This window comes from Psammomys obesus, unplaced genomic scaffold, assembly GCF_907164565.1.
Source record: "Psammomys obesus unplaced genomic scaffold, mPsaObe1.curated_primary_1811, whole genome shotgun sequence".
NCBI classification, from domain to species: domain Eukaryota; kingdom Metazoa; phylum Chordata; class Mammalia; order Rodentia; family Muridae; genus Psammomys; species Psammomys obesus.
Genome location: NW_026586589.1, coordinates 6180184 through 6195448, shown reverse-complemented (window position 1 = coordinate 6195448; position 15265 = coordinate 6180184). Strand labels below are relative to the sequence as shown.

At 44.7% G+C, this 15265-nt stretch overlaps 1 protein-coding gene across 1 annotated transcript in view; it reads left to right on the top strand.

Annotated features, from left to right (window-relative positions):
* The window catches only part of Ctnnbl1 (catenin beta like 1), a 153251-nt gene that overhangs the window by 72872 nt on the left and 65114 nt on the right, over nt 1-15265 (top strand). Inside the window, exons 8-10 of the mRNA XM_055602422.1 lie at nt 5361-5433; nt 5661-5719; nt 7081-7229. Coding sequence (XP_055458397.1) covers nt 5361-5433; nt 5661-5719; nt 7081-7229 — 281 coding nt within the window. The remainder of the gene's footprint in view (nt 1-5360; nt 5434-5660; nt 5720-7080; nt 7230-15265) is intronic.

Genomic DNA, 15265 nt, shown 5'->3' with positions numbered 1-15265 from the left:
TGTTGCTATGATGAAACACCATGACCAAAAATAAATTGGGAAGAAAAGGATTTGTGTGGATTATACTTCCACATCGGAGTCCATCACTGAGAGAAGTCAGGATAGGAGCTCAGAGTGGAAACCTGGAGGCAGATGCTGATGCAGAAGCCATGGAGGGGTGCTGCTTACTGGCTTGCGCTTCATGGCCTTTTAAGCCTGTTTTCTTACAGAACCCAGGACCATCAGCTTAGGGGTAGCACTGCCCACAATGGGCTGAGTCCTCCCCTATCAATCACTAATGAAGAAAATTTCCTACAGGCTTGCCTACTTCTCAACTGAGGCTCCTCTCCAATGACTCTACCTTGTGTCAACTTGACACAAAACCAACCAGCTCATCCACCATATGAGGTTCTACTGTTAGTGTATCCCAAAGGCGGTCCTCATGTGGGTCAGTGTGTGTCTCTAAGATCCACTGGCTCTTTTTCTTTCTTCTCCTGCAGCCTGATACAGTGCGGTAGCTCCTTCATTTTCAGTGCCCACCTCCCTGCCTTCATTAGGGCCACTGCCCCCAGCTCAGTCTGGCCTTTTCATTTCTCAGTTCTGAAACGCCAGCCTTATTACCTGTTGCATTGCTCCTCTGCTTGTCTTCTGCACTACAAAGAGCATAATATCAGACCTTTGTTTTGCTTATGTCCCTGTCTCTACCAGGCACAATGCTTTTTTTTTTTTCCTCCTGTATTTTTAAATATACACAGCAGTGTGAGACAGCTTGAGTCCCTACTCTTTCATGTAGCCCGCATCATTCTTAGAATTGAAAGGAGGTGTGTAAGTCCTATTGTGGATAAATAACTAAAAATCAAGGCCTACAGACGCTAAGTGTCTTGCCCTAAACCTATACGGGTAGAGCTGGAGCTGGGATTTAACCTACACCCCAGAAGTGTTCTCATGGACCTTCCCATGATGCTGCTCTGCCTCCAATCCATCTAACATTTTGGTTGCTGCAAACCAGCCCCTTCAGTTTTTTCCTAAAGATTTCTCCTAGGAATTAGCCAGTCTGAATTCCAGCACTCACCCACAATGGTACCACACACCTGTGGGGCACCTTTTCTTCATCTGGAAGGTACTGGTGATCTCATCACCCAGCTGACTTACTATACCCCAGAAATCCTGAATGGAAGACCCAGGCCTGGCTCTCTCCCCTAGTCTTTCTTCTGTGGTTCCTTGGAAATTCTTAGATTCCCCCAGGTGTACTAAATCGTCCAAGCTTGGGCCGAGCCTCACGTTTTAGCAGCCCTCATGGTGAGTGATGGAAGGGGAAGTCTCAGAGCTGAAATTCTAGAATCCTTATGTGTCTGGGTTGCCGGATTAAATCCTTCATTTTGACTGATGATCCATACTTATTTAGGAATCCTTAAGTAACTCTCAGTGAGGGGCCGATGGGTGGCAGGCACGTTAGCTGCAGATCACATCGCTTCATGCTGATAGCCTAGCAGCATGTAGCCATAGTAATGGGGCCTTCTTTCATCCACCAAATGAAACCTCACTAATTTGTCCAAGGAGAAGACCCATTGCAGAGAATGGTATTAGACGGATTAGCAAGTAACAGGCAAGTTTCTCTTAGCAGGAGAGATACTGCATCATACACCGGTTTTTTCACACAGTGCCCACAAATGTTAGGGTGCTGTATGTACTACTGAAAATCACATCAAAGCCAGGCATTTTCTAAAGAAACAAAATTAGGATCCCCATTGAGTTTCCAGTTAAATCAACATTCCAGGAACCATTGCTACATTCAGTGTGAGCTAATCAATTCACAACCAGTCAAGTTAAGCGACCAGTATGGCTGTTGATGCAAGATCTCTGGCCCCAGGTGGCGACCAAGGTTGCTTTGACAGTTGTAAGGGGCTGGCAGAGTGTCTGCACCCCACCCCCACCCGTGTTCAGGTTAGCTGCAGACATAACCTCCAGTCCCTGGCTGCAGGTGATAGCATAATTGTTTTCTACTTTCTAAAAAAGCAGCAGCTCCCCAGAAGGTGAAGTTTAATTTTATTCAAGGCTGGTCCATGCTGAGTACAAACCTTTGCCTGACTCCGCAATTACTCAGACAGCTGAAAGATTTAGGATCACCAGGTTCCTGGATGGAAGAACCGTACAAGCTGCAAATCCCCCAGGTTTACATTGTAATATCCAAGAGACAGTATCTGCCCAGTGAATTCTCCTTCCTCATTTGATTAAATGCCTTTGCTATTTGGCAGTTTGTATTATGGAATCTCTGACTGAGATTCAAACAGGAGTTGAGTTTCCTAGGTACATTTCATCTTTGACTAAACGTGAAGAGTTGGTTCTCTTCCTTTCATCTGCCCAGCTCCAAGTGTCATCACCACCATCATCTCTGTATTTCCACCAGCTGACACAGACTTTTATGTATTAACGATCCATCACATGTGAGATGCCCGCCTAGATCCTTGCTCATGTGTTTCTAAACCTCATGAAGAGCTCTGCCCGAAGCATGCAGCTGTCCCCAGTTTTCTGATGAGGAGAGAGCCCCATGAAAGTGGGCAGGAGGGCCAGTAAGCTAGACCTGGTCTCCAATGCAGCCTCATCTTGCTAAGCTACCTCAGACTGGTTCCACATTGCACAGCTCAGGGCTAGGAGCTGTCATGTCTGAACATTTTGCTTTCCTGATTAGAGTGCTCTCTTGTGCCAATTTTTTTTTTTTTTCTTAAGATAGAAGAGAGCTTCTTAAGACAGAAGCTCTCTTCTGTCTTAAGAAAAGGGTGATATAATTCTGATTTGGCTGTTTTTAGTTTTCACTTTGGATAAACTGGGGATTCCTTCTAGTGTCAGAGCAGGAGCTGGAGATCGTTAGTCCTCAGTAGAGAGGACTTGGGTGTGGGGAGCCTCTTAGGAGCTCTCCTTCAGGACAGTTCATCTAATGCAGCCACCTCAGAAAGAAGGAAGGCATGGCCACATGGGAGACCTTGAGTTAGAGAGCACAGCCATTCGACCGAGAGCCCGTCACGCTTGAGTGGTTAGAGCTGAGACCGGAACTCACACACTCTGATTCCAGTCCGGAAGCCTCAGTCCACACGGTGCCGTAGATGCTTTCTTGTGATTCTCACAGTAACTCCAAAGAAGGGCTATTTTTAAAAAGAATGTGTTTCTTTTTAAAATGTGCATTTATGTAGCGTGTGCGTACACACATCACCATCTGCATGTAGAGGTCAGAGGTCAACTTACTGGAGCCTTTCTCTACTGTATAAATCTGGGATCAAAACCGGCTTGTCAGATGTCACGGGGAGTGCCTCGAACTGCTGCGCGGAAATGTTATGTTTTAGTTTCCACTTGATAGTGGAGAAACGGAAGCTTTACTTGGGTCATAGATCATGTCGCTGTGTTCTAGGTGTTCTTATTGTCTCAGTAATTTTGTTTTTACCATGATGGTTTATTAGGTAGTTAGATACCAGGAAGGGCTTTAGTATATGTGTGTATCTAGCAATTCAGTAGCTATTTGAAGGGAAAACAAACATAAATTAGAAGAAAGCATCATTGATTTCACCTTAAATGCTCCAGCCACTGCTAATGGAACGTTCCTCCTCATCTAATCCCCGCTGGTTTTCATATAGTGACTACCACAGCTAGCTCCACAAAGGTGTGATGCCATTAGAAGAAAGGGACCTTGAGCAGTGTGTGCAGTGCCCTACAGCTGTCACGCATCACCAGCTTTCCCTGAAAATCTCAACATAGCCTGTGGTGAATTCTGCACCAACCCATTTCCCTCAGCTCAATTTGGAAACACCAGACATTGTGGTACATAGTTAGTGTGGCAAGTTCCATAATGGTCGACAGGGTTCAGCTTTAATTCACCTCTGTTTATTGTGCTGCTTAATTCTCTATCTTACACATGAAATTCAGTAAAGATCAAGAGACATGGAAGCCCAGAAAGGCCATTGTCATGGTAGCCTGTGTCATTGGCTTTCCTTAAGTTCAGGAAGACCATTGATGTGGTGGCCCAGTGTCATTGGCTTTCCTCCATTTAAGGGTCTCTGCTTCAAAAGATCCTGGCCTTTGAAAATCTGCATGTAAGCTGATGTGGCTAAAATCATTTAGAATTGAATCCAACACTGGGGGATTAAATAACATGAGTAAGTGACAGTGTTTTTGAAGAAGCCTTGATTCTGAATGTGCCCACTGCTTGGCTTTCCACCCCTGTTTTGAGTTCATAAAACTATCTTTCTTCTATATTATACTATAGGCTGTACTTAAGCTCTGGCTGTTACACAGCTTTCTTGAAATAAGGCCTCCAGCTTGCCCGGTAGCCAGCATGTGCACAACCTTGCACTTATGGATCTTTTAACCTGAGATGGGTCAGACGCGGCCACCCCCCTAGAACCCTGTGGGGTACACTTTGACTTGATGAGGAAGACGTGCACAGAAAACGGAACTGGCGCTGGCTGTTGCTTGATTAGCCACCACCACTCTTCCTCCTTAAGTACAAAATCAATGTCCAAACAGATCTGTGAATGGCGAGAGGTGATGGAAGTGCTAGCTTCAGCACGAACACTTGCCACGTCCTCTGCAGCTACAGAAATTATTTGTCATTTCGAAAACCTGGATGAGAAGCAGGAGTTGTGCTGATTAGGGTCGTTGTCTGTGTGCCTGCGTCTCAAGGAACTGGCTCCCATGAATAAGAGCATCAGCGAGGCTGGCATCCTTATCCAAGGGCGCGACTGTTGGAAGCTTGCAGCTGAAGCAACTGGGTAGCCATGAAAGATGGGATCTGCAGTGGACACGTCCCCTCTGAGTTTTCAAGCTGCAGAGAACATAGCAGGGGAAGAATTGTGGGTAGTAATGTAGGTATTAAAATATTAACACATTTTTGCATATTTAATGTGGTTTCCTTTTTAAATAGTAGGCAGATTATGGCCTACAAGCAGATAGGTTTATGGTTTCAAATTAAATTTTAAACATTAAAAAAAATTCCAAAAGGAGCTACTTCATTATAAATATTTTTAGCTAATCTGAACAAGAGCTTGCTTTCTTTTCAACTTCTCTGATCATGTATCAGCTAATTTCCAGCCTTTTTTCTGGTTGTAACTTGTAAATTGGAGTTTCATATGTTTTAATCTTATAAGTTCAAATCTTTCTCTTATTTGCCTTGGTCACCAAAGCCTCTGGACTTAAAATATGGGCTCAAGGTTGGCCCTGTGGAGGAGGGTACATTCATGCCATTACTTTGAAACACCTGTGTCTGCTCCCTGAACACAGAAGGCTGATGTCCCCTGCCTTTCCTCTACCCTCCTTGTCTCTAGTGGGCAAATAGTGTGCCCTGGAAAGGGAGCCAGGTGCCTTAATGGCTTTCTCATTTCCGTTTCCCACAGGCCAAGATGCCCTTCGATGCCAACAAGCTATACTGCAGCGAAGTGCTGGCCATCCTGCTTCAGGACAATGATGGTGAGCTCCCCACTCTAGAGCCGGGGCTGGGCTGGGAGCCACACTCAGATCCTCATAGCCGATGGACTTGCCTTTGGCATCGCCTAGCTCCTCCACTTGCTCTCTGTGCAGCTTTTGTACTCTGTCAAGCGGTATTGATTTTGTTTGCTGATGGATCAGTGGTAGACGGCTGTAAAATCTGACAGTTGGCTTCATTTCTTTTTCTTCCTCTGTTTTCCTTCTTTTAGAAAACAGGGAATTGCTGGGGGAGCTGGATGGAATCGATGTGCTTCTTCAGCAGTTATCCGTGAGTAATCCTTCTGCTTCCTTTGTGCCATGAAGGTCCATGGCCTGCTTTAAGTGGGAGGTGGAGGTGGAAAAGTGGGAAGGAGCAGCCACATGCTATACAAGGTTTGCCTCCTTTTCTTAGTCATTGGCTCTTTCTGATCAAGTGTCATTGTGTGGCCTTTCCCCGACTGCTAACCCAAAGGCAGTGAGCTTTCCTCTTTGGCCTTAGGCCAGGAAGAGCCGGTTGTGTTCATTTGCCTTGCTCCCAACATTATTCAATCCCTTCCCTTTTGGCTTAATCCTTACAGAAGTTTGTTCATTTAGGCTCCAGCTACACTCAGGGTAAAGCCATTTCCAACACAGGGGCACAGTGGGCTTGTGGCCATGGGGACAGTAGGTTGTGGCACTGCAGGCAAGGAGTGAGAAATTGGAAACTGCCATTTGCTCTATGAAAGAAATGTAAATGCAGTTGAAATGTTATCCTGCTGACATTCTGGAAATGTCGTCAAGATTTCTCCTAGCAAGCCCATCTATGATATTCCAAAACAGCACTGAAAATAGATCATTTGGATACAGGCTGAAGAGTGTTGAGTGTCTGAGATGGCAGTTTGCATACCGCTTCCCTGTGGTGCCAGCCGCCAAGTGACTTGGCCTCCACCCTAAAAATAGAGCTTTATGGTGGGAAGCTGTTTGCAGCACCCAGGAGGTGCGCAGGCCTTATCCTGTTCAGTCACCAACTGCAGATTGTATGGGGCAGCCTGCCCAGCACAGAGGCTCTCCCAACCCTTGCTCAGTTCTAGCATGCAGAACTGCCCAGATCCCTTGCTGGGACTTTGAGCCCCTGCTACTGAATGGGGAGGTTCAGTAGCCCTGTTGTGAAGAAGCACCTTGAGATGGGAGTGGCTCTTCTGGGCTATGGGTACTTTAGAAGCGGAGGAAAGCTGGTAGGGTTGGACTGTACAGGAGCAAGGATACATGGTTCTCTGCCAGAGTGGTTTTTGGACCAGAACTGTGGTTTCAGAGGTTTCTGTATTTCACTTTGTGAGTCTGTCATAGACTTGTCTATTTCTGTCATTATACAGTAGAAGAGGATTGAGGGGTGCTGTTTTGTTCTGTTGATCTACCTCCTTGAAGCCGTCAGTCACTTAGGACCCAGTGCTTGGCTAAGTGCTTTGTGTTTTTATGTAAACTGGATGTTTATTTAGTGCCCACAGGTCAGAAAACTCAGTATCTCTAAACTGGAAACTGGCAAGAGCTTCATTTGTAGAGTTCCATTTCTTTGGTGGGGTTTTAATAAGATGCAGGCTTTGGAAATTATAGGATGATGGCTGATGGAACAGCATTTTTTGATGGTTCCTTTCTTCTCTCCTTACTTGGCAGGTCTTTAAAAGGCACAATCCCAGCACAGCAGAGGAGCAGGAGATGATGGAGAACCTGTTTGATGCACTCTGCTCCTGCCTGATGCTCAGCTCCAATCGAGAGCGCTTCCTGAAAGGCGAGGGCCTTCAGCTCATGAACCTCATGCTCAGGTATGTTCTGAGCCTGCCTGTCGGTTTGTTCCAGTCCTCACTGGTGCCTGTCTGTGTGTCCCTCACTACTAGCCTGGATTTAGGTCCCTTAGCCACCCGTGTTTCCCTTTCATTCAGAACAATGTTAATTTGGGGATGTGTTCCAAATGTGTCAGATCTTTTCTGAAATGAGGGTTGGTGAATAAAGGTGTGTATTGTTTGTGTGCTGGGGGTCAGTTGGTAATATGGCCTCTGCCTTGAAGGCCGGGCTTTTGTTCCTTCTTTTATTGTGTTGGTTTTGGGGAAGGGTAAGCATTACTTTCTAAGTGTAGGTTTGGGTTTGTTTGTTTTTTGTCTCTAAACTTACCTCAGTTTTCTCTATGTCCTCCATAGACCTCTTGGTCTATATTTCTGCCATTGTCAGCAAATATTCATATTTATTCATTCAGTAATGAATTCTGTATGTGCTGTGTGTCTAAATACAAGGAATATGAAAATGTGAAGAATGGTTCTAGAATTTTGGGTTTTGTACCTTCTTTAATGTATCTAATAAAAATTTTTGCTCTATCCTTTAAAGACAACACTGCTTCCACTTCTCAGTTATTCCATAAAATCTTAAAGTTGGAAACAAAAGGGGGAGTGGCTTGTTTTGATAACTCTTGTTGAGGAATGTAGCTGGGAAGGAAAATAGAGCTGCTGAGGAGGTGACCAGAGTGAGTGCCACTAAGGGATAGCTTTTGAAACTGAAAGGTGCTAGGTGGTGCTTGCCAACCACACTTGGAGTTTTCTAACCAGTCAAGACTTCACGGTTGGCCATCTCGCAACCTCTAGTCACATGCAGTTAACAACTCCGAGCAGAAAATGTCTCTGAAATTTTCATACAAATTTGGCATATATCTATTAAGTGTAATTTAGACCTTAGACATTCAGTCTATTTTCTATTAGAATGTCATTAAGTTCTGCTTTCGTTAAGGGTCAGGCTGACAAATAAATAACCAAGGCAAGACTCTTTTCAGAAGCTAAAATGCCGCGCTTTTGCACCAAAGCATAGCCTGTCTTTGGGTGGATATTGTCATCTTGTTTTTGTTATTGTTATTATTATTATTATTATTTTGGTGGGTGTTTTGGTTTGTTTGATTTTAACATTTAATCCTGCCACACTCTGTTTCACATTTTTCTTTTTTAACTTAACATAATATTTGGCATTCTGTGACATAATCTCCACAAGAGTGCAGTAACTACTTGAGGGACACAGGAGACATACATAGCACTCTTCTGTTGTTGACACAGGCCGTTTCCAATGTTTCACTATTGTGATAGACTCCACAATGACCAGGTTTGTGTTTTAAGTGATTTGAGGATTATCAGCGTATGTATCTCTAAAACTCCTTTCCTATAAAAGGTTTGTGCGAGGCTGAGGTGTGTCATCTCGTGTATCTTAGACCTTGGATTGACTGAAAACCTTCCTTTTAGAAATTGCTTTTAAGAGCAAATTGTTTTTTAAAGTGCTGAGAGAGTTATGGGAAATTGCTCAGAGGCCTTTACAGTTGAGGTAACTCTGGCTTTCCTTTCTTGAGAGTGTCCATCTCTTACCGTTCTAATTGCCTGTCCTTTATTGAAAGGACCACCGTCTCCCAAGCTGTTTGCAAACAAGTGTGCAAAGCATTCAGCTTTTGGGTGTTCTAACCTTTAAGGCTTCACTCTCTAGGGACTTTCCCCCAAGCTTTGTACAGGCCTGAACTGCCAGTCTCTGGATGGCTGAGTGCAGACACGAAGTGATGAATTCCTACAGCATATGGCTCCATAATGTGTAGCGTGGGGAACTGAATAAATAACCAGAAATATGGATTATTCAAATAGGAATGCTGAGGTTCTAGGAGGCTAATTAAAGAGCTCCAAAGGACTTGGGAGCCAGAGCCTGCACCTCTCAGAGCCACCTCTGTTTTCTGAACTGAGGTGCCGTGATTCCATCTCTTAAGTTAATTAGCAGCATTCACAGACTCAGCATTTCCTTTTGTCTCTTTTCCATGTTCTTTGTTTCTCACTGTTTTTCTCCTTCAGACTCCCAAATGGGAAGTTTGATTGGGAAGGAATTTCTTTTCCTATTATTTTTGAGTTTTCTGTCTAGAGAAAGCCTATTCAAAACTAGGATGCTAAAACAGTAGAAGGCCAGGAAACTTTGCTGTGGTTTTTTTACCCCTAAGTATGAACTTTCGCTCGATTTCATCTCTTTGGACTCCTGGACTTTTCTTGCTTGTACAGAAATCAGCTTGTGGGAGCAGCTGGGCAGGCTGGCGATTGGGAGGATGGTCTTTTGAGTTGAGGGATGTGGACTTGGGACACTGGCTCCCATCTACAGGCTGTGGATACTTGTTGACTTACTTTACATTCACGCCTCTGACTTTATTTGTTTTTATGAAAAAAATAAGAGAAATAGTGCTGAATTTTCAAGGATTTTGAGGGACCCAAGTTTTATAAAATTGGGTCATTCTACAGCTACTAACACATTGATAAGGTACTGTGTTATGATAGACCACTCTATTAACTATATGTTAAGTTCTAGGCCTGTATGGCAAACAAGACAGGATTCCCGCCTGTAAGAAAGTTAGAAGCCGCTGAAAAAGGCAGACACTGAATGATAATATAACCTAGTTGTTAACTATTAAGAACAGTTTTCACATATACCTAGAAAGGTTTTTGGTTATAGATAAGCAAGGACCACCAGCAAGGTAGTTATTTATACATGCGAATAGGCACACATGCTCATACACACGTATACACACAGTTTTCTGCCCTAACCCAGACTGTTTCAGTTCCTGTAACGTTTTATCATTTTCGCTGGCAGCACTCTTGATGTTATGACCTCATGATTCAGCCTTCTGCCCACGTCACTCCTCCCAGCCTGGTCCTCTACCCTCTTAAATTCTGGATTTGGAGACCTTTGTTTGCTGTGTTAGGCACACTGCCCGATGGTAGATGGCAACATGTATGTTGGAGTCTCCAACTTGACTATAAACTTTTTCGTTTGTTGTTGTTGTTGTTGTTGTTGTTGATGATGATGATGATGATGATGATGATGATGATGATGATGCTGAGACTGTGTAGCCCTGGTGAGTATGAAACTCACAGATATCTGCCTCCCAAGTTCTGGGATTAAAGGTGTTCACCACCACCCCCAGGTTGGATTGCGAGCTTCTGAGAGCAGGGATCCAATCTTGTGTACAACAGTAGGGATATCATTGCCTTTCAGTCTATTTTCTTTCGTGAGCCAGAAAACCTGAGGATGTTCTTGCTGTTTAGAACCATTGATGCAGAATGTCTAGCACATCCCATAGATAAGCCGCAGGGAGGGGAGAGACTTACTTAAAGACCATGAGTATTCAGCCTCTTACCTGGGGTGTTCAGTCCTGTTTTTCCTGGCTGCCTTTTCAGAAGATGAAGAGCACAGAATGGCCTGGAGGGTGTTTGTGATGTTGATGCTCACATTCAGGAAGACCTAGATGCAAGGCAGTTCCAGGCCCTGCCCATGTGCCTAAAGCCAGCACGGGTTCCATGCTCTAGCTTTGTCCCTTTCAGGCTCTAAACTCTCAGCTGTCTTCCTTCATCCTCCTGAGCTCTCCTGGGTTGTGGTTTGGGTGGCTTCTCCTGCCTCCTTTCTGCTTCAGGTTCAAGGCAGCCTTCAGCAAATGTTTCCAGGCCTGGACACTCCACCACCTGTGTTCACCTCTCAGGCTTTTGTCTTCTTCCTCCCTGCCTACCACCCGGGGACCAGTTGAGTGGTCGGGTGACTTTTCCTCATTCCTGTGCTGTCTGGATTTCAAGTACTTGACAGAATCAATGGGAAGAGGGGTGCTATTTTTGTGTGTTTTACGCTTCTCTCCCTGCCAAGGAACAAATGAAGACATCTTGGAAAAGAAAAGATTGTTGTCATATTGGAGAGTGAGCCTCATGCTGTGATAGAAGCAGCAGGCAGCCATCCCATCCTATCCTATAGGAGCCACAATGAAAGAAAGAAAAAAAAAATCAATTTTCCACGTGGTCCCATAGCCGTTAGCAGACCACAAAAATGAGGTAGGGCAGAAGGTGCAGAGGCTCTGGGCAGTTCCCAACACAACGCTGACAGGGAAGTGGCTCTGAAGTAGAAGCGTCCTGTGCCCAGCCTCCATCTTGGTCTAAGATTTGAGAACAATGGCAGAGGATGTAGGACCGCCTTTGGCGAGCAGAGAGGGTATGGGGTGGCCTTTGGTGGATAGCAGAAGAATTGAGGTAGGAACACAAGCCAACCGATGTTTTTATAATCAGAGATGGCTGAGTGAAAAATAAGATTCAAAGGTGGGTATGGTGGCAAATGCCTTTAATCCCAGCACCTGGGAGTCAGAGGGACCCTGAGTTAAAGGACAGCCTGGTTTACAGAGCAAGGTCCAGGACAGTTAGGGCTATACAGAGAAACCCTATCTCAAAAAAATAGGGGGAAAAAAAAAGAGCAAGAGCCTGATCAAATCTGGAGGGGCTAGTCTGCAGAACTTACGCAGTTTAGAATGTGGCAGGAAAGGAAGGTGGCGCTGTAACTGCCTCAGATGTTCTGACTGAGATGGATCTGCCATTTCCTCCTGCATCCTCACAGATGTCTCTCTCCAGTGAGATGGTTGCTACAAATAGAAGATTCCAATAGATCTGGGTTAATTTTAGCCTGTGCTCCGCACAGTCTTCCTGGCACCACCCCCAGGCACTTTTCACCAGTGTGTCCTTGTATGTGAACAGTTCCGTGCCCTTTAAGAACTGCAGAGCCGGTGGGACAGGAAGAATTACATTGTCAGTTTCCTTCAGGACGTTGACGTGAGGCTTATTACTTTTGTTGTAAACCCTGTTCCAGTTAGAAAGAGAGGCGACCACCGTGCTCCCCAGAGATGTGCTCAGCGCAGCCTGGGTTGTACAACAGAAACACAGTGAGCCTGCCTCGGCTATTAACTGTACAGGTGAAAAGAGGAACAGAAGGACACAGTCACATCCATCCAAGAATCACCTGTTCTTGTTTGCTTGGCTTCTGCTCTGACATTTTGTTCAGCAAGGTTTTCCTTAAGAATGTGACAGAGAAGGTGCTGACATGCCAGCTGCAGAGTAGAGCTCATCGGGCCCCATTCTGGACAGGGCTTGTGGCAAGGTACACGGGTAGAAAGGGCAGCCTGGGGCCCCTGGGTGTTTGTTCCCTGGTCTTTTCCCTCCTCTCCAGTGGTTTTGTTTTTAAATGAACATGTGAAGATCTGCACCACTTTGCACTTTCAGTCTTGTCCTTCACATGTTTCAAGAGCTAGAGCCTTCTCAAAGCTCCAGTCTCTCAGGATCAGGCAGAAGAAGGCACCCATGCAGGTCTGAGGACAGCTGTGCTGCTGCAGGGGCTGAAGATGCTTGCATTCCAAGCAGTGCATACACTCACCGACTCATTGTTCGTCCTTTCCTGCGAGCCAGATACCGCTGTTCTGACGTAGATGGATCCCAGTAGTTTACACCTGTTCTCTGGGACCCAGACAAATGCTTCACCAGCACAAAGCAATCTTTCCCCAGCCCTGCAGGCTGACGGGACCACTTCATAAACCGAAGAGTCCATGGTAAAAGCAGGTTAGCTGACAGGAAGTGGTAGCAGACTTGTTCAAGCCCTTCTGTCTGACTCGATAGCTCTTCTTCAGTCCAGGGTAAATTGCGCGTATTTGAGGTGTCGATTTGATGAGTATTGCTATCTGTAGACCCACCCTTCACACCCTTGCCACCAGCATAATGGCAACTGTCTTTATCACACTCACGTGTTTCCCTGTACACTTTCACTCCATAAATCCTCCTCTGTGACTCATTGTTTCTAGGTAACGATCGATTTGCTTTCTGGCCATTATATATTAGATTTCATTTTATGGAATTCAATTTAAATGGAGTAATGCAGCATGTGCCCTTGCTGCAGAGTGGTGGCTCGTCTGACCAGTTCCACCTCGTATAATTTTTTTTTTAATTTATCCTTGCAGTGTATCATTAGTTTGTTCCTTTTTCACCACCAAGTAGTATTTTATCATGTGGATAAACCACAGCTTGTTGATACACTTATTGATGTACATTTTTATCTTATTTTTAGCCCTTAGGAGTGAAGCTGAAATGAACATTCACTTGCAAGGCTTTGGGCACACATGTTTCTCACTGTTCTTGGGTCAATACTGGGGAGTTGAGTGTTTCAGTCAGATGACTGGTGTGTGCTTTGGTTTTTAAGGTGCTGCCAGACTGCTTGCAAAATGATGCCATTTTGAATCCCATGACAGGATGTGAGCTCCAGGAGCCCTGGTTTCTCTTTCACACTTGGTCAGCTTCTCAATGGAGCTGTGCTAGTGTGTTCATGGTGTGTGTGGCGGGGGATGTCTCATACAATTGGAATTTGCTTTTCCCTATGGCTAGTGGTGTTGGGCGTCTGAGTTCACAGTTTGATCGCCACATATCTCTGCTGGCCAGTTCTCCTCAAATCCTGTGCCCGTTTGGTGCAGGAAGTTGTAACAATGATGACAACTCCAGCAGTCCTTTATCATCAATGTAGTCTCCTGTCGGGCGTGTGCTACAGGCATTGTATTCTGTCCTGTGCTCTGCCTTCTCATTTCCACAGGAGTTGTCGCAAACATTTTAATTCTGATAGTGATTTATCTGTTCCAGGGACCTGTTTTTGTCTGCGTAAATTAAATATCCTGTGTCTTTCAAGGAATTTATCACTTTTGTCTGTTGACAAACTTTCTTGCATGCAGCCTCACTCTTCCTTTAAGCGTGTAGACTTCGAAGTGACAGGCTTATTCTTCAGCATGATACCTTGTGGTTTGGTCTTCTGTTTTGTTTTTCCTTCTGATCAGTGTGGCTGGGGTTATCATTGTTAATGATCTCACAGAACCAGCTTTTGTTTAATGATTTTTCTCTACCCCTTTTCTGTTTGTTGTTTTGGAGATTCCTGAGGTGGTCTTCATTCTTCTTTTGGTAACTTTAGGAGGGCTAATTTGCTGTTCTTTTCATGACTTTTCAAGGTAGAAATATGAGGTTGTTTGTTTGAGGGCTGTGTTATTTCTAACATGGGCATTGCTATAAATCCCCTCTAACTGCACGTCAGGGCAGCCATATGCACTCTTGATGTAATGCGTTTTCATTTTTATTTCATCCGAAATGCTATTTTGATTTCATTTTTCATGAAGTACTTAGAAGTGTGTTGTTAAGTTCCCAAATATTTGGTGCTTTTCCAGTTAACTATCTATCCTTACTCACTTCTGTTTCAATCACACTATGGTCTGGGAATGTATTTTGTGTGATCTGAACCCTTCTGGATTTATAAACCCTTGTTTGGGGCTCAGATTAGTGATGCTACCAAGTCCTCCTTGGGTGTCTGAAGAGCCTTCTGCTGCCTGAGCAGGGTGCTTTGCTGTGGCAGGTGGGTTCAGTTAGTGTCATGGTCCTTCAGGTTGTTTTCTGATTTGTTCAATGAAACCAGGACTACTCTTATGGATGTTGGCCTTTGTCTTTTCATCCCTGTACACTTTTGCATCTTACATTCTGAAGTTATTTTAGTTGCTTAAGCCTTTTGGATCACATCAAGTACGGTGGCACACCTTTACTCCCAGCGCTTGCAAGGCAGAGGCAGATGGATCTCTGAATTTGGATTCTGAGGCCAGCCTGGTCTGCAGAGTGAGTTCCAGGACAGTCAGGGCTGCACAGAAAAGCCTTGTCTTCAAAAAACAAAAACTAAAAGTTAAAAACATTTCAGATTACATGCTTTTTTGTGTGTGTGTAACTGGCCCTTTTCTTACTAAGAAACTACTTTCTTTATCTCTAGGATTACGCTTTGATCTGAAACTTGATTCCTAGTGCTATAACCACCACAGCCTGGTAATTAGTGTTTGCATCTAGCGTCTTTTACTGTCTATTCTGGAACAAGTGTGTGCTGGCTGCTGCTTTCCTCCTTCCACCAAATGTATGTGTGGAAGCCCTGGTTAGCACCCCCTAACACACACACACACACACACACACACACACACACACACACACACACA